The sequence below is a fragment of the Bos mutus genome, chromosome 8 (genome assembly GCF_027580195.1).
Source record: "Bos mutus isolate GX-2022 chromosome 8, NWIPB_WYAK_1.1, whole genome shotgun sequence".
Taxonomy (NCBI): Eukaryota; Metazoa; Chordata; class Mammalia; order Artiodactyla; family Bovidae; genus Bos; species Bos mutus.
The window spans coordinates 31,255,504-31,280,567 of NC_091624.1; the positions used below are offsets into that span (position 1 = coordinate 31,255,504).

General features: G+C 44.2%; 1 protein-coding gene across 14 annotated transcripts in view; it reads right to left on the reverse strand.

Moving 5' to 3' along the window:
• Window positions 1-25,064, reverse strand: part of AOPEP (aminopeptidase O (putative)) — a 355,565-nt gene that overhangs the window by 96,304 nt on the left and 234,197 nt on the right. For all 14 annotated transcript variants that reach the window (XM_070375357.1, XM_070375352.1, XM_070375359.1 and 11 more), the window contains 2 exons: window positions 23,123-23,166; window positions 15,041-15,101 (listed from right to left, as the gene is read on the reverse strand). In XM_070375357.1, coding sequence (XP_070231458.1) covers window positions 15,041-15,101; window positions 23,123-23,166 — 105 coding nt within the window. The remainder of the gene's footprint in view (window positions 1-15,040; window positions 15,102-23,122; window positions 23,167-25,064) is intronic.

The following is a 25,064-nucleotide window of genomic DNA, read 5'->3' on the forward strand; positions in this document are numbered from 1 at the left end:
GACCTCTCTATGTGAAACAGATAAAGCACTGTCAAAGAAATTCTATTAAATAGAATCACTCCTTACAAGAGCTACAGTGTCCTTACTTAAGTGAATCTCTGTATGGGCGCGCAATATGTATGAAAATGAAGAATAGGTAAGGGCTGTAGGTTCTACCATGACCCACTAGGCATTGCACATTGAGGACGATCACGTGGACTCTCTTGCACAATAAGCTGGACAACTTGTGACCAAGAGGCAGTGGGGGATGGGGGCAGTACAGCCAAGTCTCTAGTCTCCAAGCAAATTGTCTTCTAATGGACTTGGCATCCTGGCTGAAATTGGAAAGTACAGAAGTCAACTTCTCCAGTTCCCCAGTTCAGTTCAGTTCAGTTCAGTTGCTCAGTTGTGTTCAATTCTTTGTGACCTCATGAACACACACAGCATAGCAGGTCTCCCTGTCCATCACCAACTCCTGGAGTTTACTCAGACTAATGTCCATTGAGTTGGTGATGCCAAACATCTCATCCTCTGTTGTCCCCTTCTCCTCCTGCCTTCAATCTTTCCCAGCCTCAGGATCTTTTCCAGTGAGTCCTGAGAAGGCAATGGCACCCTACTCCAGTACTCTTGCCTGGAAAACCCCATGGGCGGAGGAGCTTGGTAGGCTGCAGTCCATGGGGTCGCTAAGAGTCGGGCACGACTGAGCGAGTTCACTTTCAGTTTTCACTTTTATGCACTGGAGAAGGAAATGGCAACCCACTCCAGTGTTCTTGCCTGGAGAATCCCAGGGACAGGGGAGCCCTGCCATCTATGGGGTCACACAGAGTCGGACACGACTGAAGTGACTTAGCAGCAGTAATAGTTCTTCACATCTGGTGGCCCAAGTACTGGAGTTTCAGCTTCAGCATCAGTCCTTCCAATGAATATTCAGGACAGATTTCCTTTAGGATGGACTGGTTGGATATCCTTGCAGTCCAAGGGACTCTCAAGAGTCTTCTCCAACACCACAGTTCAAAAGCATCAATTCTTTGGCACTCAGCTTTCTTTATGGTCCAACTCTCACATGCATACATAGCTACTGGAAAAACCATAACTTTGACTAGATGGACCTTTGTTGGCAAATTAATGTTTCTATTTTTAATATGCTGCTAGGTTGGTCATAACTTTTCTTCCAAGGAGTAAGCGTCTTTTAATTTCATGGCTGCAATGACCATCTGCAGTGATTCTGGAGCCCCAGAAAGTCAAGTCTGCCACTGTTTCCACTGTTTCCTCATCTATTTGCCATGAAGTGATGGGACCAGATGCCATGATCTTCGTTTTCTGAATGTCGATCTTTAAGCCAACTTTTTCACTCTCCTCTTTCACTTTCATCAAGAGGCTTTTTAGTTCTTCTTCACTTTCTGCCATAAGGGTGGTGTCATCTGTATATCTGAGGTTATTGATATTTCTCCCGGCAATAATTGATTCCAGCTTGTGCTTCATCCAGCCCAGCATTTCTCATGATGTACTCTGCATATAAGTTAAATAAGCAGGGTGACAATATACAGCCTTGACATACTCCTTTTCCTATTTGGAACCAGTCTGTTGTTCTATGTCCGGTTCTAACTGTTGCTTCCTGACCTGCATACAGATTTCTCAAAAGGCAGGTCAGGTGGTCTGGTATTCCCATCTCTTTCAGATCCACACAATCAAAGGCTTTGGCATAGTCAATAAAGCAGAAATAGATGTTTTTCTGGAACTCTCTTGCTTTTTTGATGATCCGGCGAATGTTGACAATTTGATCTGTGGTTCCTCTGCCTTTTTGAAAACCAGCTTGAACATCTGGAATTTCATGGCTCACGTATTGCTGAAGCCTAGCTTGGAGAATTTTGAGCATTACTTTGCTAGCGTGTGAGATGAGTGCAATTGTGTGGTAGTTGAGCATTCTTTGCCATTGCCTTTCTTTGGGATTGGAATGAGTACATCATGAGAAATGCTGGGCTGGATGAAGCACAAGCTGGAATCAATATTGCTGGGAGAAATATCAATAACCTCAGATATACAGATGACACCACCCTTATGGCAGAAAGTGAAGAAGAACTAAAAAGCCTCTTGATGAAAGTGAAAGAGGAGAGTGAAAAAGTTGGCTTAAAGATCGACATTCAGAAAACGAAGATCATGGCAGCCGGTCCCATCACTTCATGGCAAATAGATGAGGAAACAGTGGAAACAGTGGCAGACTTGACTTTCTGGGGCTCCAGAATCACTGCAGATGGTCATTGCAGCCATGAAATTAAAAGACACTTACTCCTTGGAAGGAAAGTTGTCACCAATCTAGACAGCATACTAAAAAGCAAAAACATTACTTTGCCAACAAAGGTCTGTCTAGTCAAAGCTATGGTTTTCCAGTAGTCATGTATGGATGTGAGTCTTAGACTATAAAGAAAGCTGAGTACCGAAGAATTGATGCTTTTGAACTGTGGTGTTGAAGAAGGCTCTTGAGAGTCCCTTGGACTGCAAGGAGATCCAACCAGTCCATCCTAAAGGAAATCAGTCCTGGGTGTTCATTGGAAGGACTGATGTTGAAGCTGAAACTCCAATATTTTGGCCACCTGATGCAAAGAGCTGACTCATTGGAAAAGACCCTGATGTTGGGAAAGATTGAGGGCAGGAGGAGAAGGGGACGACAGAGGATGAGACAATTAGATGGCATCACCGACTCAATGGACATGAGTTTGGGTAAACAGGAGTTGGTGATGGACAGGGAGGCCTGGCGTGCTGTGGTTCATGAGGTCGCAAAGAATTGGACACGACTGAGCGCCTGAACTGAAGTGAACTGAACTTTGCATATAAATTAAATAAGCAGGGTGACAGTATAAAGCCTTGATGTACTCCTTTCCTGATTTGGAAACAGTCTGTTTTTTCACGTCCAGTTCTGTTGCTTCCTGACCTGCATACCGATTTCTCAGGAGGCAGGTCAGATGGTCTGGTATTCCCATTTCTTGAAGAATTTTCCACTGTTTTTTGCGATCCACACAGTCAAAGCCTTTGGTGTAGTCAATAAAGCAGAAGTAGACGTTTTTCTGGAACTCTCTTGCTATGATCCAAAGGATGTTGGCAATTTTATCTCTGGTTCTTCTGCCTTTTCTAAATCCAGCTTGAACATCTGGCAGTTCACGGTTCACATACTGTTGAAGCCTGGCTTGGAGAATTTTGAGCATTACTTTGCTAGCGTGTGAGATGACTGCAATTGTGCAGTAGCCTGAACATTCTTTGGCATTGCTTTTCTTTGTGATTCGAATGAAAACTGATCTCTTCCAGTCCTGTGGCCACTGCTGAGTTTTCCAAATTTTCTGGCATATTGAGTGCCACACTTTCACAGCATCATCTTTTAGGATTTGAAATAGCTCAACTGGAATTCCATCACCTCCACTAGCTTTGTTCATAGTGATGCTTCTTAAGGCCCACTTGACTTCACATTCCAGGATATTTGGCTCTAGGTGAGAGATCACACCATTGTGATTATCTGGGTCATGAAGATCTTTTTTGTACAGTTCTTCTGTGTATTCTTGCCACCTCTTCTTAATATCTTCTGCTTCTGTTAGGTCCATACCATTTCTGTCCTTTATTGTGCCCATCTTTGCATTAAAATTTCCCTTGGTATCTCTAATTTTCTTGAAGAGATCTCTAGGCTTTTCCATTCTATTGTTTCTCTCTATTTCTTTTCATTGATCACTGAGGAAGGCTTTCTTATCTCTCCTTGCTATTCTTTGGAACTCTGCATTCAAATGGGTATATCTTTCCTTTTCTCCTTTGCTTTTCCCTTCTCTTCTTTTCATGGCTATTTGGAAGGCCTCCTCAGACAACCATTTTGCCTTTTTGCATTTCTTTTTTCTCGGGGATGGTCTTGATCACTGCCTCCTTTACAATGTCATGAACCTCTGGTTCATAGGTCTCAAACTCACAGTAGAGACCCATTGAGCATGCCTTGAACAATGGCTGGTTTGCAAATGTCCCCATAGACCATGGGCTTGTGGGCAGGGGCCGTGCCCTTTTGGCTTTTGTATGCTCATGGCCCAGCACAAGGCTGGGCATTTTGGTTGAACAAATAAACTAAACCCCAAAGCCAAATATAAAAGTGAGGGACTCTAAGAGTTCAGATTGTACTCAGCAAAGAGGAACTATTTCCATAGAATATACTCCAGAAGATGACATAGTTATGGGCTCTATCAGTTGGTCCCAGACCTTCTTATGTGATCCTCATTTAGTGCATGTTGCCTGAGTCTGGGGCTTGTAGTTTTAAGCAGCTTCCTGGATTATTCCCAAACCAAGTCTCAGTATAACAGGACCAAGTGAGGGCTTCCAACCCAAGCCTGAAAAGCTATGCTTCTAGAACATACCCAACCTTATCTCTTTATTAAAATCTGTGTGTGCACGGGCCACTACCAACTGTCTCCATCAACTGAACTGAGCCAAACACTTTCCAGAGCCAGTAGCTCCTGGTTCCTCTACCTTTTGGTTCAAAAGGCGAAACAGCAGGTTTATCCTTAGTCCACTAAGCAAATACAGGATTCTTCTCCACATTGTCACTCCTAAACATGTCTCTGTCCATCTGGGCCAGTTTAGAATTGCTATTCTTTTTAAAGGAAAAAAGATACTTCTCAAACGTTTGTTATCCACCCAAGAAAGCCATTATCATACACTTTCCTCTGAGTTTGCTTTAAAAATGTACATCCAGTCTGAGATCCTGAAGGATGCCAGCTTTGGTCTCAGTCAGTTTCCTCAGTGTTCTCCCTTGTCACTTGGCAGGATTTGTGCACATCATCTGCGCTGCACGAACTGGTGCTTGTTTCACATCCCTTCCCACTTATTTCTTTAAGGGTAACCTATAGATGTGTTTTCTCGGAAGACACTACTGGCCCTCAAGGTATTTAATGATGCTTTCTAAGAGTATCCATGTTGGAACTTCCCTGGTGGTTCAGTGGTTAAGAATCCTCCTGCCAATGCGGGGAATACGGTTTGATCCCTGGTGAGGAACTAAAATCCATCATGTCATGGAGCAACCAAGCCCACGCACCGCAACTACTGAGCTTGTGTACTCTAGAGCCCATGTGCTGCAACTTCGGAGCCCTAGAGCCTGTGCTCTGCAACGAGAGAGACCACTGCAACAAGAAACCCACACAGCGCAGCTACAGAGAGCCCATGTGCAACAACAAAGAACCAGTGCAGCCAAAAATCAATAAATAACCTTTTTAAAAAGTACCCATGTAAACGAATAGCTTCTGGACATGAAAGTTCAAAAGTTGAAAACCAAGGAGCACAAGTGTCTCTAACTATTCCTTTCACTCCACGAGAGTCCCGAATACCTGCGTGGAGGGGAAGGGCTTGGCTCTTCATCCAGGGAGTTTTCTTTCTAGCAAGGCTGCTGGCCCACCGGCCCAGATATCTTACTGCCACTCAGTCACTAGCACTCTGTCTACAAGCCTCTGGTAAATCTTTGGTGAACTTTTCCTTCTCACATTCAACCCTGTGCAGTCTAGCTGTGTCCTGTCTTACGGTCAATCTGCTTCTCAGATCCTGTTCTCCAAGCAAAGCAGGCAACAATAAACTCCTTCCTAACAAGGAAAACGGAGTGGGAAAGATCACTGCTGCAAATGGTGGTCAATACGGATTCACCAGATATATTTTATCACAATAAATTGCATTCACCTATCTGTTTTAGGGGGTGGAATGGTGGCAACCCACTCCAGTATTCTTGCCTGGAGAAGCCCATGGACAGAGGAGCCTGGTGGGCTACAGGGTTGCAAAGAGCTGGACGTGCCTATGGCCTTGATTAGAGTGCAGCAGAGGCTGAGGCCAGGGCAAGGGAGCTGAGAGTGAGGCTGACCTGAGGCGGAGGTCGGGGGGGGGAAAGGGGGCCTTTCCTCCACCCCTCACACTGGGGAAGTTGCCTCCATTCCCCTTGTTCTGGGGCATTACCCATTGAGCCTCACTCGTGCTGTGACAAGCTAGTTACTCAACACTGCCACTGCCCCCATCACTGAGATCTGACTCTGCATCATGCTGCTCAAACATGCATATTTAGTTTTCACCACCAGACATTGAACATGTCACACCCCTTGCCTAAAATGACTTCTCCCTTACCTGTTCTTCAAGGTTGACTTCAAATGGTAACTCAGTCCTTTCTTCTTCCACAAATGCAAAATGACCCCTTTCTTCCCAACTCTAAAAGTGAGGTAGGGACTTCCCTGGTGACGAAGCATGTATTTGCTGATACTTTTTACGTTGACCTGTCTTTGTACTTAGAAATGTCTCTTAATAATAGGCTTCTTCAGTGACTCAGATGGTAAAGGATTTGCCTGCAATGCTGGAGACCTGTGCTCAATCCCTGGGTCAGGAAGATCCCCTGGAAAAGGAAATGGCAACTCACTCCAGTATTCTTGCCTGGAGAATTCCGTGGACAGAGGAGCCTGGCAGGCTACAGACCATGGTGTTGCAAAGAATCGGACATGACTGAGTGACTATCACTCACTCACTGCTGCTGCAGTGGATAAGAATCCACCTGCCAACGCAGGGGACATCGGTCAGATCCCTGGTCCAGGAAGATTCCACAGGGTGCAGAGCAACTAAGCCAGTGGGCCACAACTACTGAGCCCAAGCTCTAGAGCCTGCAAGTTGCAACTAGAGCCGGAGCTCTAGATCCCACAAGCTTCAACCACTGAGCCCATGCCGCTAGAGCCTGTGCTCTGTAAGAAGAGAAGCCACGGCAATAAGAGGCCCAAATACCACAATGAAGGGTAGTCTCCTCTTACCGCAACTAGAGAAAGTCCATGTACAGCAACAAAGACCCAGCATAGCCAAAACTACCTAAATCAATAAATTTCAAAAACTAAATAAATAAAAGTGAGCTAGTTTTATACCACATATTGCTGTTTCCCAAAGATCAGTTATTTGTGTATCTATTTTTCCTACTGAATTATTAAGCATTCTGAGGGTAAAGCCTGTGTTTCTCTCATCTTTGAATCATGCACAATCCCTCACGAAGGACAGATATACAGGCTATATTCCTAGAAAGAAGGGAAGGGGCGGGAAGGAAGGCACTTAGCTGGAGGGGTGATTTCAGATCCTGGAAAAAGCTTCCTCTGGCAAATCTCATGCATCTGGTCTGGGATGCTTGACAGTTCTGTCGAAGCCTAAGGTCTGATACAGTTACAAAGGAAATTTTCAAGGGAAAGGAAACACTTTTAATCCCTATTGTTCACTCGGTGTCTAGTCTTAGATTACTGCAAATGAGATTCAAATTCTTTCTGGAAATCAGGTTTTGAAAGGGAGTGAAAAGAAGGCAGGCTAGGGAGCTTTCATTTGGGGCACCAAAGGAAAATGTCTCCTGTTTCTTCCCGGTGCCCTATGCTGTGAAGAGGTCAATACATTTTCAGTTCAGTTCAGTTGATCACTTGCGTCCGACTCTGCGACCCCATGGATTGCAGCATGCCAGGCTTCCCTGTCCATCACCAATTCCCAGAGCTTACTCAAACTCATGTCCATTGAGTTGGTATGCCATCCAACCATCTTATCCTCTGTCGTCTCCTTCTCCTCCCGCCTTCAATAAAGATTGAAACATCAGGGTCTTTTCAAATGAGTCATTTGGATAGTGTCAAATCAGATACCTGTAGTAATACACAATGGGAGGCCTCGAGTGCTGCGATTCATGGGGTTGCAAAGAGTCGGACACGACTGAGCGACTGAACTGAACTGAACTGAGATAGACCTTTAGTTTCCTACTTCTCTCTGGGAGGACAGATCTTTCCTTCCTACATGTCTTTCTCTCGTTTCATCAGAGACTTGAAAAATTTTGTGGACAGGATACTGAAATCATTTGGGACCAAATAATTATGCCCAAAGCATATTCATTTATAAGGGAATAAAATACGGTAAGTTTGACTTGAGTGGTTTTTATTGGCCACTTTGAAGGGATTCACAGGAAATGTAGAACTAATCAGAGAAATATTGGGAAACAGCATTATTACAGGCTAAATTTGTACCCCCCTCCCAACTCACATATTGAAGTCCTAACCCCCTAGTTCCACAGAATGTGACTATGTTGGAGGTAGGAGCCAAAAAGAGGTGATTACGGTAAAATGAAATTGCATGGGTGGGACCTCATCCAATCTGACTGATGTCCTTATAAGAACAGGAGATTAAGATAGAGACCTCTACACACACAGAAGAAAGACCACTGAGGACACAGCAAGAAGGTGGCCATGGGCAAGCCAAGGAGAAAGGCCTCAGGAGAAACCAAACTTGCCCACACCTTGATCTTGGACTTTCAGACTCCAAATGTCTGTTGTTTAAGCCACCTCATCTGGTATTTTGTTATGGCGCCTGAACTAACTAACATGAGCATGATGCCACAGATGCCAGAAATAAAGAAAATAGGCTAAAAATGGACACATTTTAATAAAATCTCTCCTCATCTCCTGTGACTGCCAAGCATCATATAGGAGTTGTGAGAAGAAGGGCCATAGCTTTGATGAACAGTGAGTGAAACAGTGGTGACTCATCAACAATGCAGGCCTTGCCCCAGTGAGGCCAGAGGAAGTATCTCCAAGGATCCCTGACAAGACATTTCTGTTCAGTTCTGTTTAGTCACTCAGTTGTGTCTGACTCTTTGCAACCCTATGAACTGCAGCACTCCAGGCCTCCCTGTCCATCACCAACTCTCGGAGTTTATTCAAACTTATGTCCATTGAGTCGGTGATGCCATCCAACCATCTCATCCTCTGTCGTCCCCTTCTCCTCCTGCCCTCAATCTTTCCCAGCATCAGGGTCTTTTCAAAGGAGTCAGCTCTTTGCATCAGGTGGCCAAAACATTGGAGTTTCAGCTTCAACATCCGTCTTTCCAATGAACACCCAGGACTGATTTCCTTTAGGATGGACTGGTTGGATCTCCTTGCAGTCCAAGGGACTCTCAAGAGTCTTCTGCAACACCACAGTTCAAAAGCATCAACTGTTCAGCACTTAGCTGTCTTTATAGTCCAACTCTCACATCCATACATGACTACTGGAAAAACCATAGCCTTGACTAGACGGACCTTTGTTGACAAAGTAATGTTTCTGCTTTTTAATATGCTGTCTAGGTTGGTCATAACTTTCCTTCCAAGGAGTAAGCATCTTTTAATTTCATGGCTGTAATCACCATCTGCATTTAGTCACTTAGAAATTGTGAATCTAACCACTGGATAAGAATGACAGCAAAATTACTAGGAGCTCAAAACACACACCACATTATGGCAACTGCTATTATTGATATAAAAAACCATAATGTGATCATGGTTGCACAAAAGAACCAACATTTGCACATGCAAAGCACATATAATTTGAAAAATATAATTTCTCTGGAATTTGCAAAACAACCAATCTTGTTTTTTTTTAATGACCGTTACATGTAGAATTTTTTATAGATACCACTAAGATTAACTATCCTAATAGGCCTTTAAATTATGCTGATAATAGTACATAATCTGTGCTAAAAGAAGCCTACATGTTATTCCCCTAACAAACCACCTGGCTTGCTCTGTGCTAAAAGCACGTCATGGCTCCAATGACATGGAGTCTCTTGCATCATGTCTTATCAAGTTTCCACAATTTTGTGACTGTGGGATTTTCTCCTATAAGACTTCTGTTTTCCATCATTTGCTTGTGTGGCCTCTGGCCACTTGCAGGTGTTTGTTTGGAAAGGAGAGGCATTTTCCAAGATGACACAATAAGCTGATGTTCTAAATCCTGGGAGCTTGAGTCCTGCCTGTTTCTGATTCTGGGAGACTTTATATGATTGGCCATTACCCATCCTCTCTATCCCCATCATTGCCACTGCTGCCTGTGACTTTGTCATTTAAGGCTGCTAAGCACTTTTCCCTAAAGAATAGCCTAAGCCATAGAAGGGCTGTGGGGTTCACTGGTTCATTGTGTTACTTGTTGGTGCCTTGGAAAGTGGGTCACCTGGGAGTTGAAATTAAGCACTGAAGAGAGGAGGGTAATCCGTTCATACCCTTATGAACAACTGTGGTGAGAGCAGCACTCAAAAGTGGATGATAATCATTCGTGGTTTCAGACCAGACTGAAGGGCGTCTATGGACTGACTAGCTCCAGCTTTAGCCATACAGCTGACAAAACTATAGATGATTTCAAGTACATCAGTGGTGGATTTTAAGTTATTATGCATTCAGATTTTAATTCAGATAACAGCTTTAAAGCATCACTATTCAGTATGAATATGTGCAAGCCACATTTGTCATTTAAAATGTTCTCACTGCTGGGGCTTTCCCTGGTGGTCAGTGGTTAAGAATCTGCCTTTCAATGCAGAGGACATGGGTTCAATCACTGGTCGGGAAGCTAAGATCCCACATGCACTGGGGCAGCTGAGCTCAAAAGCCAAAACTAGAGAGAAGCCTGTGCACTGCAACTAAGACCTGAAGTAGCCATAAATAAATAAATATATATATATTAAAATATTCTATTTGCCCAAATAAAAAGTAAGTTGTAGCAGCCAAAATTAATTTTAATAATATATTTTATTTTACAAAGTATCCAAAATATAATTATTTCAATACCTAAAAATATTGAAAACCTTTAATGAGATATTTTACCTTCACTTTTTCGTTCTAAGTCTTCTAAATCTGATGTGTTTTCACAGTCTGTCTCAATTGGATGCTAAGTTTTAATCCGAAATGCTTGGTCTGAAGTAGATTTCATAGAATTGACAGTTGAAAAACTGGATTCATTTACAAACCTAAATTGGTCCAAGTGGATTCATTTACAAACCTAAATTGGTCCAAACCACGACTGTATTATTAGATTTTCAATTTAAATTTAGATTAAATTAAAATTCAGCTCATAATTATTTGGAGACTAATAATTATGATCCGGCATATGCCTAGGAGTGGTAGAAAATAAAGTTTAAAATGGTAACTTGGGGCAGTTTACAGCTTCAAATGGCAGGCCCAGGAGTTTTTTCTAAATGGGGAAAAAGGTTTCTGGTGAGGAGGGGTGTAGACGGTGTTTGGGGGAAGATTCACTTAGCATTGGTGTGGATGGTGGATGGAGAGGGGGACAAGTTGGTGGCAAAAAGAACAGTTAGTTACTGCACTAGTCCAAGCAAAATATAATGAAAAAGGGAGGAAGATGCTAGGAAAGGAAATAAAATTATAAATTTAATAAGTGTATATATAAGGATATCAGGAAATGTGGGCAGGAAATCAAAGAAAAGGAGGGGTCGGAGAGTTCTATGACAACTAAAATACAGAAGTACAGAAGAAGGGCTGGAGGGAGAAAAGTTATTTCTATTACATTTGATATAAATGTTTTTAAAAAGATTGGAATATGTACGTATGTTCTGGCAGGTGGGAGGAGACCTTTGGGCAGACATGAAAAGAAATAAAAATCTATTTATAGGATTGTCAAATTAGCAGAATGGGCAACTTTCTTAGAAGTACTGTATACTATTCCAACAGTTGGGAGTGTCTGGTAAATTAAATTATGGTACCACTTTTTAGAAATTTATGCAGCTGTTAAAAATTACTGCTGTTGAATTATTTCAAGGGATGTGGGAAATTGCTTAAGATGTATTTTTAAATGAAAACTTTTAAGTTTAGCTAATAAAAGTCCAATGTTTTTAAGAAAGGATATGCACTTACGTAATGTATAGCACAGAAAATGTATAGAAGGAAACATACCAGGCATATATTATCTCTGCAGAGTAAGATTGAAAGGGGCAAGGGCTTTTATGTTTTTTTACTTTGGTTTTGCTTGAACTTGCTTCAGAGAACATATTATTTTTATTTTTGAAAAGGGAGACCAAAAAAATGACTAAGAGGGTTTCTGTCAAAAAATTAACTCCGGGGACCTCCCTGGTGGGCCAGTAGCTAAGATGCTACACTTCAACTGTAGGGGGTTCAGTCCCTGGTCAGGGAACTAAGATCCTACATGCCACACGGTGCAATAAAAAATAATTGAAATCAATAAATGACTTAAAGAATTATCTCTGGGCCATTTTAATTTTCTTATTACAAACTTCTTAATATTTCAGTATGTAATACTTTTATAATCAGAAGAACATCATAAATGAAATAATCTGTATTATCAATGGTAAAATCAATTTTAAGTCTGTTAGCAAAGCCATAGGTTAGGGTTGGGTGTTTCTTTAAACAGATTTTGTATCCAATTTCCTTTACTTTTGGGGGGTTCACGCTTACTTTTATAGCTGCTGAAGCTATTTCCACACATTAAAAAAATGATTTCCATTCAATGTGGCCAAGAAGGAAAATGGAGGCCAATCCCAAGGCAAACATTCCTTAGAGAAGACAAAAAGCCTCTATAACCTGTGGAATGAAAACTTCACCAGTAGAATGTGACTCTTCTGTCATGAATGACTTCAATTGCTGGTAGACAGAAATTTTTAATGAGAACAAAGAGCATTGGAATGATTTCAATGCTCTGGTTGTCATTCCAGGCCAAACACACCAGTAACTTTATATTATAATGATAGGGACAAAGAACAAGGTGTCCCATTCACTGTGAGGCTCCTGCAACAAGAGGGCGCAGAGTCTCACTGAAGTGGAAACGAGAGGGAACTCCCAAGGAGCGCGGAAAGGGCTGTGAGTAGGTAAATCACCATTAGCCACATAAATAATGGCAGAAAATGGGTGAAGAGATGAAAAGATGCCGTCTGATCATTCACCAATGTAAAGATGTGCACTAAATCAGGGTCTTTTCTGTCTGACGCTGTTGTTTTTACTGAACAGTTAAGCACCCAAGGAAATACCAGTTGGGTCTTAAAGACAATTTATAGCCGGGTTGGCCTCATTGCACCTGGCTGTGTTTTGACAGCAGGTTTCGTCAGTTTACAGCGGAGATTCTTGTCTATGCTATAAGCTGTCACTAATGCAACTAGACCTTTGGAAAAAACGTACGGCTCAGAGGCAAATCTTTCCTTTCCATAGACCCCTCCCCCTTTTAATGAAAAGCAAAAGCCGGTGGCAAAGCCTCTTCTTCTTCAAGGGAAATTACAGAACCTCCTGGGAGTGAGCAGGTCAGCCCCAGTGCGATGGCACAAGTCGGATGCGCCTGCTTCTGGGCACTCGATTAAGGACTCTTTCTTTTCTCTTCCCTTGGGGCTAACTGCTGAACACAGCCGCCTTGTTGTTCTGGGCCAGGAAATGCAGGATTTTGCTCTTTGAGCTCCCAACTTTTCCCAGCTTTCAGGCCCCCCTAAGAATGTCTGGGAGCCTTGCAACAGCCCAGCCTGGGAACTCCAGGCAGCCGGCTTCGGGGGGGATACCCACCCCTCACCCTCTTCGAAAACAAGAAGAGCAGGGTGTGGCTATTTGGGATCAGACAAACCTTAACTTTGTTCCCCGGGATTTTTGTACTCAGATAGTGGCCTGGTTTGGAAGCCACCGTCTTAGAAATCACAGGAGCTCATTATACGTAACATACACGAGTTGAAAGCACTGCCTCCCAAGACCAGGTAACCATTCACTTTGTTCTGCATGTTTAGGACACAGCATTTTATTCTTTTTTGCTCCCAGAAGGCCTGGGGCAAACAAATAAGTTTTAACAGGTGACACGCATTCCTGAACCGAAGGCAGTGCGTCCTTCCTTAGGAATGAGCTGCTGGTGGCTGGTGGCCGACGTTGCCCCATGTGTGGCAGAACAGGACAAAGACGAGAGGTGAGGGATGAAAAGGTAATGGAGAACAGCCCCTCCTGTTCCTTAATTTCATGGTTCACAGACATTCATTGACATTCAGACACTCCCAAGGGGAAGCTCGTATAACCAGTCATGAAACCAGAAACGAGCAGGCTAACAGCGCTGCTTGCCTGTGCCCCGGGCTGACCTTCTCCCCACCGTGGGGTCCACTCCCAGACACTCAGGCCCACTGTGACGGGTCTGCAGCTGCTCTGGAGGTTGGAAGAGTTCCAGGCCCACCGGGTCCTTTGACCAGGCGCTTCCAGGCAGGGCCCAGGCTCTAGCTCGGGGCGGCCCTTGAGGCTCTGGGAAGCACAAGACCCAGGGAGAGAGCAGGGGGGAGGAGGCTTTAGGCCAGGTGATTGCTACGCAGTGAGGGTCGCCTGGGAATGTCTCCCTCAGAATCGCTATGGGCTGAAAGGGGGAGCAGAGAAATAAACCTGAAGGAGAGGTAGATCCTGGTCCCCAAGACAGAGAAATGAGTCTGAACGGCTCCTTCAGATGAGAAGAGCAGCTGGAGGCAGAGATGCAGAAGTAGAGGAGAAAGCCGAGGGCAGCTGCATGGGCCGATGAGGGGGAAACTATGGGTATGCTGGGTCAGAGGAGAGTGACAGGCAGGCCAGTTCGCTGTCTGGCTGCGTCCACAGAGCAGAGCTCGAGACGCTGGCGGCGCTGGATTGCTGCCTGGTGACGCTGCCCAAAGTGTGTCGTCACGCTTTGGAGGACCTCACTGAACACTCAGTTCAGAGTCAGCCAGAATGTCCACCTCTCACACCACAGTCACTATGGGCAGAGGCCCGAGGCACACTCCACCACGGCAGGCTGAACAGCGTGGGAGATATCATCTTCCTGACTCGGGGACACTGCAGCTCAGTGAGCTGGTTACTTTTACACGTGTTTAGTCCCTCAGTCAGGTCTGACTCTTTGCAACCCCATGGACTGTAGCCCACCAGGCCCCTCAGTCCATGGGGATTCTCCAGGCAAGAACACAGGAGTGGGTTGCCAGGCCCTCCTCCAGGGGTTCTTCCCAACCCAGGGATCAAACCCAGGTCTCTCAGATTGCAGGGAGATTCTTTACCATCTGAGCCACCAAGGAAGTCCATGAATATTGGGATGGGTAACCTATCCCTCCTCCAGGGGATCTTCCAAACTCAGGAATTGAACTGGGGTCTCGTGCATTGCAGGTGGATTCTTTACCAACTGAGCTATCAGGGAAGCCCGCTTACTTGTATAAAGATACTGGAAAAAAAAAAAACCCACTGTCATGATTGATACACTAAGCGATAAGCCTTACTGTTCTCCACAGAGTCTGATGAGGCGGTTATCTGAAGCTCACCTGTGGAATTCCAGAACTCTCCAGCCAGTCTCGGAAGATGTTTCCAACAGACAGCTCCGGCCTTTAAAAATAAAACGACAACGAAAAAGTAAAGGATTAAAAAGTTACAGAGTGGACTTCCCTGGTAGCACAGTGGGTAGAAATCCACCTGCCAAAGCAGGGGACATGGGTTCAGTCCCTGGTCTGGGACGATTCCACATGCTTCAGAGCAACTAAGCCCACTCACCACAACTACTGAGCCTGTGTGCTACGAAAACTGAAGCCGTGCTCCAAAACAAAGCGTAGTCCCCCTCATCGCACGTATAGAGAAGGCCTGAGCCCAGCAGTGAAGACCCAGCACAGCCAAAAATAAACTAATCAATAAAATTTTTAAAGTTACAGCGCACTTATTATTAATACACAGAATGGTTCTATCTATCGGGGCACATCGCAGCATTGTTCTTTCAGAGAAATTTGGAGAAAGTGCAGTGATGTCTCAGGTTAAAGTGAGGAGGGGGCATGGTCATATTCAGTAGAGCGTCTCTCAAGTCCACAGGAGTGCACACGATGAGATCTAAGAATCAAAGTGGCCCCACAGGAGGTCCCTGATGCCTTGAGAGGAAGTCTTCGTTGGGAGTGCCTATGCAGGGAGGAGAGGGCATGTTCATGGGACATGTCAGGCGTGGCTGCTTCCTGGAGAGAGGTGGAGTAACGTGAAATCTGAACCTCGCAGCACTGAGTACATCAAAATGAAATGCCAACTTCATGGTGACGATGGGTGACAGCAAGCAAAAATGATACAACTCATCATTGGAACCCAAGGAGGCTCAGAGCCATGGAGCACACGCGGCTTCTGATGCCTGTTTTCAAGCACGTCTTCATTCCACTTTATTTGAAATGTTATGATTGCTTGTTTGATCCAAAGTCAGCTGAAATCTTTTGGTCTCACGCCTGCTGATTTAAATACTCCTTTAAAGGTACAATATGTTTAGGGTCCACAAACTTTAGGTCATATCTTCCTGTCTTATTGAAGTTTAAGCAATTCCTCCCTGGCTTTGAGATAACTCCTGCTCATGCCCAATCTCTCCAGCCACAGAGGCCTTCTTGGAATCCTCTTCCAGGCTGCGTACGTCACACCCACACAGGCCCTGTCTTCTGTGGCACAGTATTCTGTCACAGTCTGAGACTGCAATTGATTTTGTTACTTGACTTGTAACTGTTTCCTTACTAGATCAAAGCTCTCTGAGACCAGGGTCGGTGGTCTGTTTTACTCACTTCTCTTAACCCTGCACTTAAAACAGTTGTGGCATAAGTATCCCCATAGATACTTTTTATCTGAATGAATGAAAACACATTTCATTGTTGACTCAATAAAAATTATTCCTTTTTAAGTTAATAATCACCTTGCCCAGTAAGACATTCCCAAGTCATTAAGGTCTGTATCTTTTAAAATTTTATGTATTATATACTCCATTACATATACGAAATATTCCCTCCTCCCACCCTTTGGAATTGTAAAGAGGTTGTGGAAAGATACAGTGCTGTCTGCGTCAGTAAAGGTGCTGAAGGCCAAGTGCTCCCCTCACACCTGTACCGTTCTGCTGTAGGCTGGATGTAGTGAGAAGGGAGGCAAAAGCGGGCCTAGGTGGCTTAGGGAAGACAGGGTTGACTGATCTTGTCCTTCCTTTTCTTCTTCACTGACAAACAAGTCACTAATGTGTCTTGGTTTTCCCTTGTACAACAATTTGTTCAGTTGCCAAATTGTGTCTGACTCTTTGAAACCCCATGAACTGCAGCATCCCAGGCTTCCCTGTCCTTCACTATCTCCCAGAGTTTGCTCAAACTCATATGAGTCCATTGAGTTAGTGATGTCATCCAACCATCTCATCCTCTGTCACTCCCTTCTTTTGACCACAATCTTTCCCAGCATCAGGGTCTTTCCATATCAGGTGGCAATTGGAGCTTCAACTTCAGCATCAGTCCTTCCAATGAATATTCAGGGTTGATTTCCTTTAGGATTGACTGGTTTGATCTCCTTGCTGTCCAAGGGACTCTCAAGAGCCTTCTCCAGCACCACAGTTTGAAAGCATCAATTCTTCGGCACTCAACTTTCTTTATGGTCCAACTTTCACATCTGTACATGACTATTGGAAAAGCCATAGCCTTGACTAGATGGACCTTTGTTGGCAAAGTAATGGCTCTGCTTTTTAATACATTGTCTAGGTTTGTCATAGCTCTTCGTCTAAGGAGCAAGCATCTTTTAATTTCATAACTGTGGTCACCATCCTCATTGATTTTGGAGCCCTAGAAAATGAAATCTGACACTGTTTCCACATTTCCCATCCATTTGCCACGAAGTGATAGGACCTGGGAGGTCTTCCTACCCAGGGCAAAAGCAAAGGTGGTTGAAGGGGGCAACTGTTGCTATTTCAACAAAGAGAAAATACACAGAGAGGAGAAAAACTAGTTTGGATTCATTTTCGAGATGATGCTCATCTGCGGGATGACCAGACAGGGAAGAGGCCAGAAGTGAATAAGGGGAAGATGACTATCCTCCTAGGCTGTTTGCCCAGTTCCCAGGTCAGTGAAATTACTGGCTGTGAAAGGCCAGGAGCCACCATTCCTGGGCTCTTCCCCAATGTTTCTTTGTCGTCATCTCAGTGCCCATGGCCGAGTCTCATCTGTAGGCTGTGAGAGTGTGGAAGCGTGTGCTCATGTGTGTGCATGCACACGTGCCCTCAGATGCCTGTGTGTGTGGGTGTGCGCGCACATGTGCACACGTGAGCATACTTGGAGTGGGGGTGGGATGACCAGAAGAGAGGAGGCATCTCTCAGCACATTAAGGTGATTATACTTTCTTGGATTTGATTTATTTGTTTGGCCATAGAAAGAGGCTCTGGAAATGCCCTCACCTGGCATAACTGATATGCCAGGAGGAGGAAAGTGGTGTCAAAGGGCCACTTGGAGAAGCGCCCAAGGGGACTTGAGGTCGTTTTACTTTCTAGTGACATGTGCCAGGCTGGAAGGTAAGACGGATTTGGCAACTTCCACTGAGGATGATGTTCAGAAGAAGGTTCATTCTTGTTTGGAACAAATGCAGACAGTTCCCACCTGGTCTGGCACCCAGGGGGCTGTTCATCTGGTGTGTAGAGCTCCTGCCTGGGGCTCGAGCAGCTATGGAGGCCCTGCTGGTGACCTCAACTGTTTGACCCAATTTAGAAGCAAGGGTCTGTTTTTATCCCCGTCTATCCTTCTTTGGTGCTTCTCTCTAAGTAGCCCATTCATCTTCTTCCTTTCCAGCCAAGGAGGGACAAAAGGTCTGGTTACCCATCCTTCAGGAGATACCCAGGAAGGCGGCAGCACTCGGAACTGAGCTGCACTGTGTTGTGGATTCTAGGAAAATGGGCATCCTTAAACCCGCAACAACTTAAAATGAAGAATTTAGAAAGGATTTAGAAGACAGCAGTAGTGATGATCAAAGGGGTAAGCACATTAGATCCACAAGGGAGGTCAAGGGAACTGGGATTAAATATCCTGAAGAAGAGAAGTCTGGGACTGACTACAGGGCCATTTTCAGGCGGTTTTACAAAAGATGGTGAACAGCTGTTGTGCATCCCCATGGAGGAGTGAGTAAGAGGACAGGGACATAAATTTCCTTTGGAGACTTTTAGCTGAAAGATACTTCTTTAGGGGTGGCACGGTCAGGGGATGGCATGGTGGAGGGCAGGGCCTGGGGAGTTGAGTCCTGGAGTGTTACTGACTGAGGACATCTTCACCAGTGAAGACTGAGAACAGGCTAAAGCTTATCTATGTGGCAAACATTCAATGGATGCCTATCAGGCACAGGGTTCTGATAGGGTTCTGTACAAGACTAATACTATTATCCCCATCTTAGAGATGAGCAAATAGAGGTCCAAGAGGCTAAGGGAGTTGCTCAGGGCCTTCTAGATGGTGCTCAAAGTGCTGGGACTCAACCTTGTGTTGTCTGGCTGCAAAGCTCTCACTTTTCTTCCTGTGTGGAATGCAGGCTTCACAATATATTGTTCATGATTTACGGTGCAGACAAGCCTGCAAGAGGAGAAGGCCTGTGCTGGCTTCCGCCAATGCTGACTTCTTGCTCATATCTCTCCTGCTGAAGGTGACCTGGCTGCTGCTGTGGCTGCCCTGTTTGTCTGCCCCCAATTACAGTTCAGAAGAGATAGGGGGACCCTTGGGAGGGCAGGAGTGTGAGGACAGGAGAGTTCATTGTTCAGCTGCATCCAGGAGCAAAAGACACTCTCCTGTGAATGAAGAGAACCTGTGTTTCCAGATCACCTTCCCCTGGAAAGGTTCAAAACACCTTATAACCATTATCACTTCATTCCTCATAATATCCTCGTGAAGTGGGTGTCAATTGTTGTGTGGCTTTTTTAGCAGATGGAGAAACTGCAGCATAAGAAAACTGTTCAAAGTCAGCCCGGGCTAAAGGAAAGAGCTAGAGAAAAGACCTAGGTTTCTAGACTCCCAGTCTCAGTGCAGACATCAAACTGCACGGATGCCCACTTACAGATTCCTTAAGTGTAATAAGATGTTAAATTCTGAGAGGAAGATCAAAGCATTGACTCCATCCACTAAAAACAAATGTAAACATTATAGAAGTAGTAGAAGTAGCCTTACCTCCCAAGGAAATTATGGGAGACGGTCTGAAAATGCCGAATTTTCAGGAATCAAAGGGGCTCTATGTTTTATTTTTTAAAATGTACATATTTTTCCTGTTTTGATCATGATTACTGAGATGATAGTACAGATGAAGTTTCAGCTTTGGGCTTGGATATGTAGCAGTGGTAAAGCTGAAAGCTGACTTTTTCAAATCAAGACACTCAGAGTCAAGGCCAATGGTGAGTTTTTCCCCTCTGAGATCATGGAGCTTAAATAATCACAACAGACAAGCAGAAGCATTTCCACTTCTCTGGGACCCAGGACTTACAGGAAATTACTCTTCTGCATGTCTGCTCACTATGGAAATTGATTTTATACAGACAGCTAAAAGTACACAGACCCACGCCTGCACGCCCGCCGTCTCTGTACTAGTGAACAGTGCTTCTGCCTCATTACTGAGGCCTCCCGGGTATCCGGAACAGCCGGCTGTCTCACCCTCTGGCCAGAGAGCTCCCATGCTGTACACCTGTGTCCTGAAAGGCAGCTCTGAGTTTTAGGAGTGGGTCTCCAGACCCTGTGAGCTCTGAACGTAGTCACATGTAGTTAATGCCACAAGGGAGGGAATGGGCTGGCCACCCTGCATGATGCTGGTTAGAAAAATAAGTTGCGTTTAAGGCCGGGAAAGTGACCAGTACTACTTCTTAATGTTATAGTACACAGAAACAAGACCCAGGTGTGTGTGAAAGAGCACTGTATGTACTGCGTGTTCTACATTGCTCGGTCAATTGACTTCTGGGGGTGGAATGACAAGGATAGGGTGCTGACTATTAGCCATATCTGCTGCCTGTGCCTATCAACTCAGTGCTGATCAGGAGAAAGGTCTTTATCACTCTTGGCTCTGTCTTAGGCCCCTTGAGATTCTAAAGATCACCTTCTATCTGCGTGCCTACAGGAAAGCGCAAGGCTTATGCGTCAGGAACAGTGAAGGTGCAGAGAACACGGGCAGTGCAGTTCTCGAGGGACTCAGGCTTTGGGGGCTTCCACGTTCAGGGTGTGAAGCAGAAAAGGCTCTTGTTCTGAACTGCAACTTACATTTTGTAAGGGTTTTTATTTTTTATTTATTTATTTTTTTGTATGGGTTTTTAAATGTCAGTAATTTATGTTTTTGCGTTCCCTTCCTACGTGGGGATACAAACAGTGTATGCCTCAAGGCTTTATACATGGTTACTTCTTTTCTTGATCAGAGCAAGTCATCTGCGCTTGGGTAGCTAATGAAGATTGCTGAGGTAACATTTACAAACAAGCACTCCCTAGCTTCAAGGGGGAGGAAGAGTACTGAATTAAAACAAACACGTGAATGTGTGCACAAAACATAATAACCGATGAGCAAAGAAAGAACTGGCAGCTGTTGATACTGTTGGACTATCAGGTGGGGAAGGCACGCTGGATAAGCACTCCTAGCTTCTTCTTCTTGGTCTCATCAGCATCTGGACAGAAACCACTCACTGAAGATGTCTAAAACATGGTGTCTCATCTCCCCTCTTCCACCTTCAAACACTCAACCTTCCCTCCCTTTGCCCCATACTGATTCCTGAGACCAAACACCTGCTGCCTGGATCGCCAGGACTTCTAAACTCAGCGTGTAACCGAGTGGCAGACAGAGAAAGGTTAGATCATGCAGGACTCCTCCTTTCAGCTCAACCAATCAACCAACTTAACTGCGGCACTCCTGGGGGTATTCCTGAGATCTGTTTATAGCCCGCTGCCACCATCCACCCATGGTCCCAGCTCTGGATCTTCAGTGAGCTGCCGTTTCTGTCTCTGGTTGGTCTCCTGATATCTAGTTCTCTGCATCCCATCTCTCTCCCATGCTGCCCCCCACCCCCAAGTACCTTGCTGATGGCACTCCCCTACCTGAAACCTTCAGTAGACCTCTGGCCTGAAGGCTTGACCGTAGGACTGCTGAGCCCTATCTCCGTGCTGAAGTTCACCAAAGAACTCCCTACCCTGAGTCATGACCTGTATCATGTACATCTTTAGCAGCTGACTAGGAGCTCCCTGAAGGCTAAGCATAGAATTAATTTTTTATTTCCTAGTGTCCAGCCTAAAACCTGGTGAAGGAGGTACTCAATAGAGAATGTTAAAATTAATTGAAGTAAGAGAATAAGAGAAAGGCAGTATGACACAGGCGGGCTGGCCCTGGGACCTTAACTGGCTGGTCTAACCTGAAAAATTTTGTCTTGTTCAGCACAGCTCACATGCCTAACAGATGTGTCTGAGGATCAGCTTGCGATGGAGTCAAAGATTAGAGGCTCCACGGGTAGGCGTGGGGCCTTTGGAGAGCTGGATAAAATTGGTACAACGTGCTGCATCGGTAAAAGGATGAACAGTCTGCTTCAAAAGCTGGATTAGATTCTGAGATTAGCTGGGGGGAAAGACAATGTTTGAGTTTCAAAATATATTCTAGTATTCTTGCTGAAATACATTCATTGTAGCAATGAAGTCTCAACTCTTAAGGAAAATTTTTTTAAAAAGCTTAAGTCTGCTAGTCAAAATGTGATCCTAACTGGGTGAGGCAGCCTCTTGAAGGGCGAAGGTTGGTGGTCAGTGGGCACCGTTCAATGGAGATGCTGCTCTTAACATCCACAGTCACAACAAAAGTTACTTTGTGGGGTCATAATAAATATTCACAATGATAAAATCTAGGTGGGCTTGCGGGAGCCCAAGGTGGGCTTGGAGCTAGAGGGCTTGGGACATCCAAATGAACTCCATAAGCTTATTAGGAAGGGGATGTAAAGAAAGATCTCCAAAATGAAAAATGCACCTTGTCAGCTCCATGAAAATTGCTCTATTTGTGCTCTGAGAAGTTCTCCTGAAAGAATGTGTAGTCATTACTCAGAAACAGACGTGGGTAACAGCCTAAGGAGGTAATATACCATCTCTATTAATTTTCTTTTTCCGTTTTTTGTATTAGTTCCTAAGGAAATTGCTCCATTCTGTTAGAGGACCTGAAAGGTTATTTCAGGGCAAGTATAAAAGAAAAGAAAAATTCTTGCAGGTAACCTGTTGTTCTTGACATCAGCAATAATGGACATATCCGATGTGATTTTTACACGAAGCAAACCTTGCATGTTCACTTTAAAAATAAAAGGATGGCAAATCTGAAACATTTCAGACATTCCAAAACAAGTCACCCTAACTTTTAGAACTGTCTCTTCTCCATTCTTTTTCATGGCAGCTGAGGCCAAAGAGTGTCTCCAGCTGTTCGTGCTGGCTCCTAGAGTCCACACTCCCAATATTTCTAGGTCCCGTTGATCATCCCAGGACTCCTGCTGGCTGGGCTAGGTCCCTCCTCTATTAACAGAGGAAGATTAAACTTCCAGGCTGCAATTTGCCAAACAATGGCAGAATCATTTTTAACATTCAAAATAAAACTGGGCCCTTAATTCCTAAATTGGTCCTCACCTTTTTTCTTCTGGGATGTTCTCCAAGAGCATTTGAAGGAAATCCTGGAAGAAGAAAAAAGCAAATCATTAAAGATGTCCATCAATAAATAACCCTTCCTGGAGTCATGCCAGAGATTGAGCATTCCCAGCTGCTGACAATTCACCTGCTAGGGAAGGCAGGCTGACACTGAAATATTAGGCTATATACTCAATTTATTCATTTACCAGGGCCGCAGTCCAATCAGTTATAGAGACTTATTTTTGTAAAAACCACAAACAAATTGAAAAAAGTAACGTTTGTTATTCTGACCTAACCCAACAGTTTATTTCATTCCATGTTTAACTATTTTCAAAAGGCCAGCCACAGCACCCTGCACTGTCCCTCTAACTTAACCTTGTTCTCCTCCTCATCAGCTTCCCTAGAGATCCTGTGTGTGTTTGTGCTCATTTGCTCAGTCATCTCCGACTCTCTTGCACCCCCATGGACTGTAGCCCGCCAGGCTCCTCTGTCCATGGGATTCTCCAGGCAAGAATACTGGAGTGGGTTGCCATTTCCTCTTCTAGGGGATCTTCCCAACCCAGGGATTGAACCCATGCCTCCTGTGTCTCCTGCACTGGTAGGCAGGTTCTTTACCACTGAGCCATCAGAGATCCTGTTACACACTGAATAATCCCAACTCTGAGAGGCTAGTAGCTAATGGCTTTTTTGCATTGCTCTATGGATAATAAAGACAAAAACCAAGACAATTAATACCCCAGTGGAGGAACAGAGATGTCACAATCCCCAAAATAGCTCACAGGCTCCTGCCTCCATCTGCAGCCTCTTCTGGTGCCACGGCACAAGTCCTCAATTGTTTGATATTTAAGATGTTTCAAGAATAGATTTTTTTTTTTTAATCTAAGGGCATGACTTACACACATACCCATTTTATCCTTTACTATGGAAAATGGAAAATTTCAGACACATTCAAAAGTAGCAAAGTGTAATTAAACTTTACACACCCAGTATCCCATAGCCAATCTGCACCATCCACTCACTTGCCTCTTGCATTATTTAGAAGTAAATCCCAAACGTTAACATAATTTCACCAATGTTTCAGTAAATACCTCCAAAAGATAAGGATTCTTTTAAAAACATACCCATAATATCAGAAGAACTAAAAAATATTTGCATATGAATATTCAAAGTCACATTTATATTTGATCTGCATCTTGTGTATTGTGACCAATCTTTTCAGTCCATCTTATTCTGGAATCTTGATTTGGTCTAAACTACGTTTGTGAGATAAAACATAGGATACCCAGGTAAATTGAGGGCATACTTACATGAAAAAGTTCTTTGTTCTTAATCTGAAATCTTAATTTACATGGGGGTTGTACATTTTTATATGCTAAATGGGTAAGCCTAGTGTCAACCCTTCCTCATCTGCAGGTTTGATAAGATACATTTTGGATAAATACAGAACATGAAACAAACAAGAACAATATTTAACTTTCTAGGGACTTAATATTGAGTGATAAGTAAGACCTGAACTTACAGGTTTTCTTTTAATAAATTGGAAATCACCTTTTAAATTGGTCCTTAAAGAGGGCACATGTGTAAGCCCAGATGATAAAATATGACACTGCCATTAATAAATGAGCATCCCTTCAGACGGACGCCTCTACCACAACCTAGTCTGCAGAGCCAGGGTCAGCACAGGGCTCTGATGAGATCCATGGAACTCAGAGTGTGAGATGCAAGCAGCAGTGCAGACCATTGTATTACAAACAGATGGAATACACAGGACTAGAAATCTGCGAACAATTTGTATGACAAGGTGTTCTTTTTCTATCATGGCATTAAGCATAGCCATCACTACACTGGCAGAGTCAGCTGTCCCTTCCTATGTGTTTATGGGTGGTTAGGTCCATTTCTTCCAGAGACAGAATTTCCCTATTAAGAGCACTGGTGAAAGATT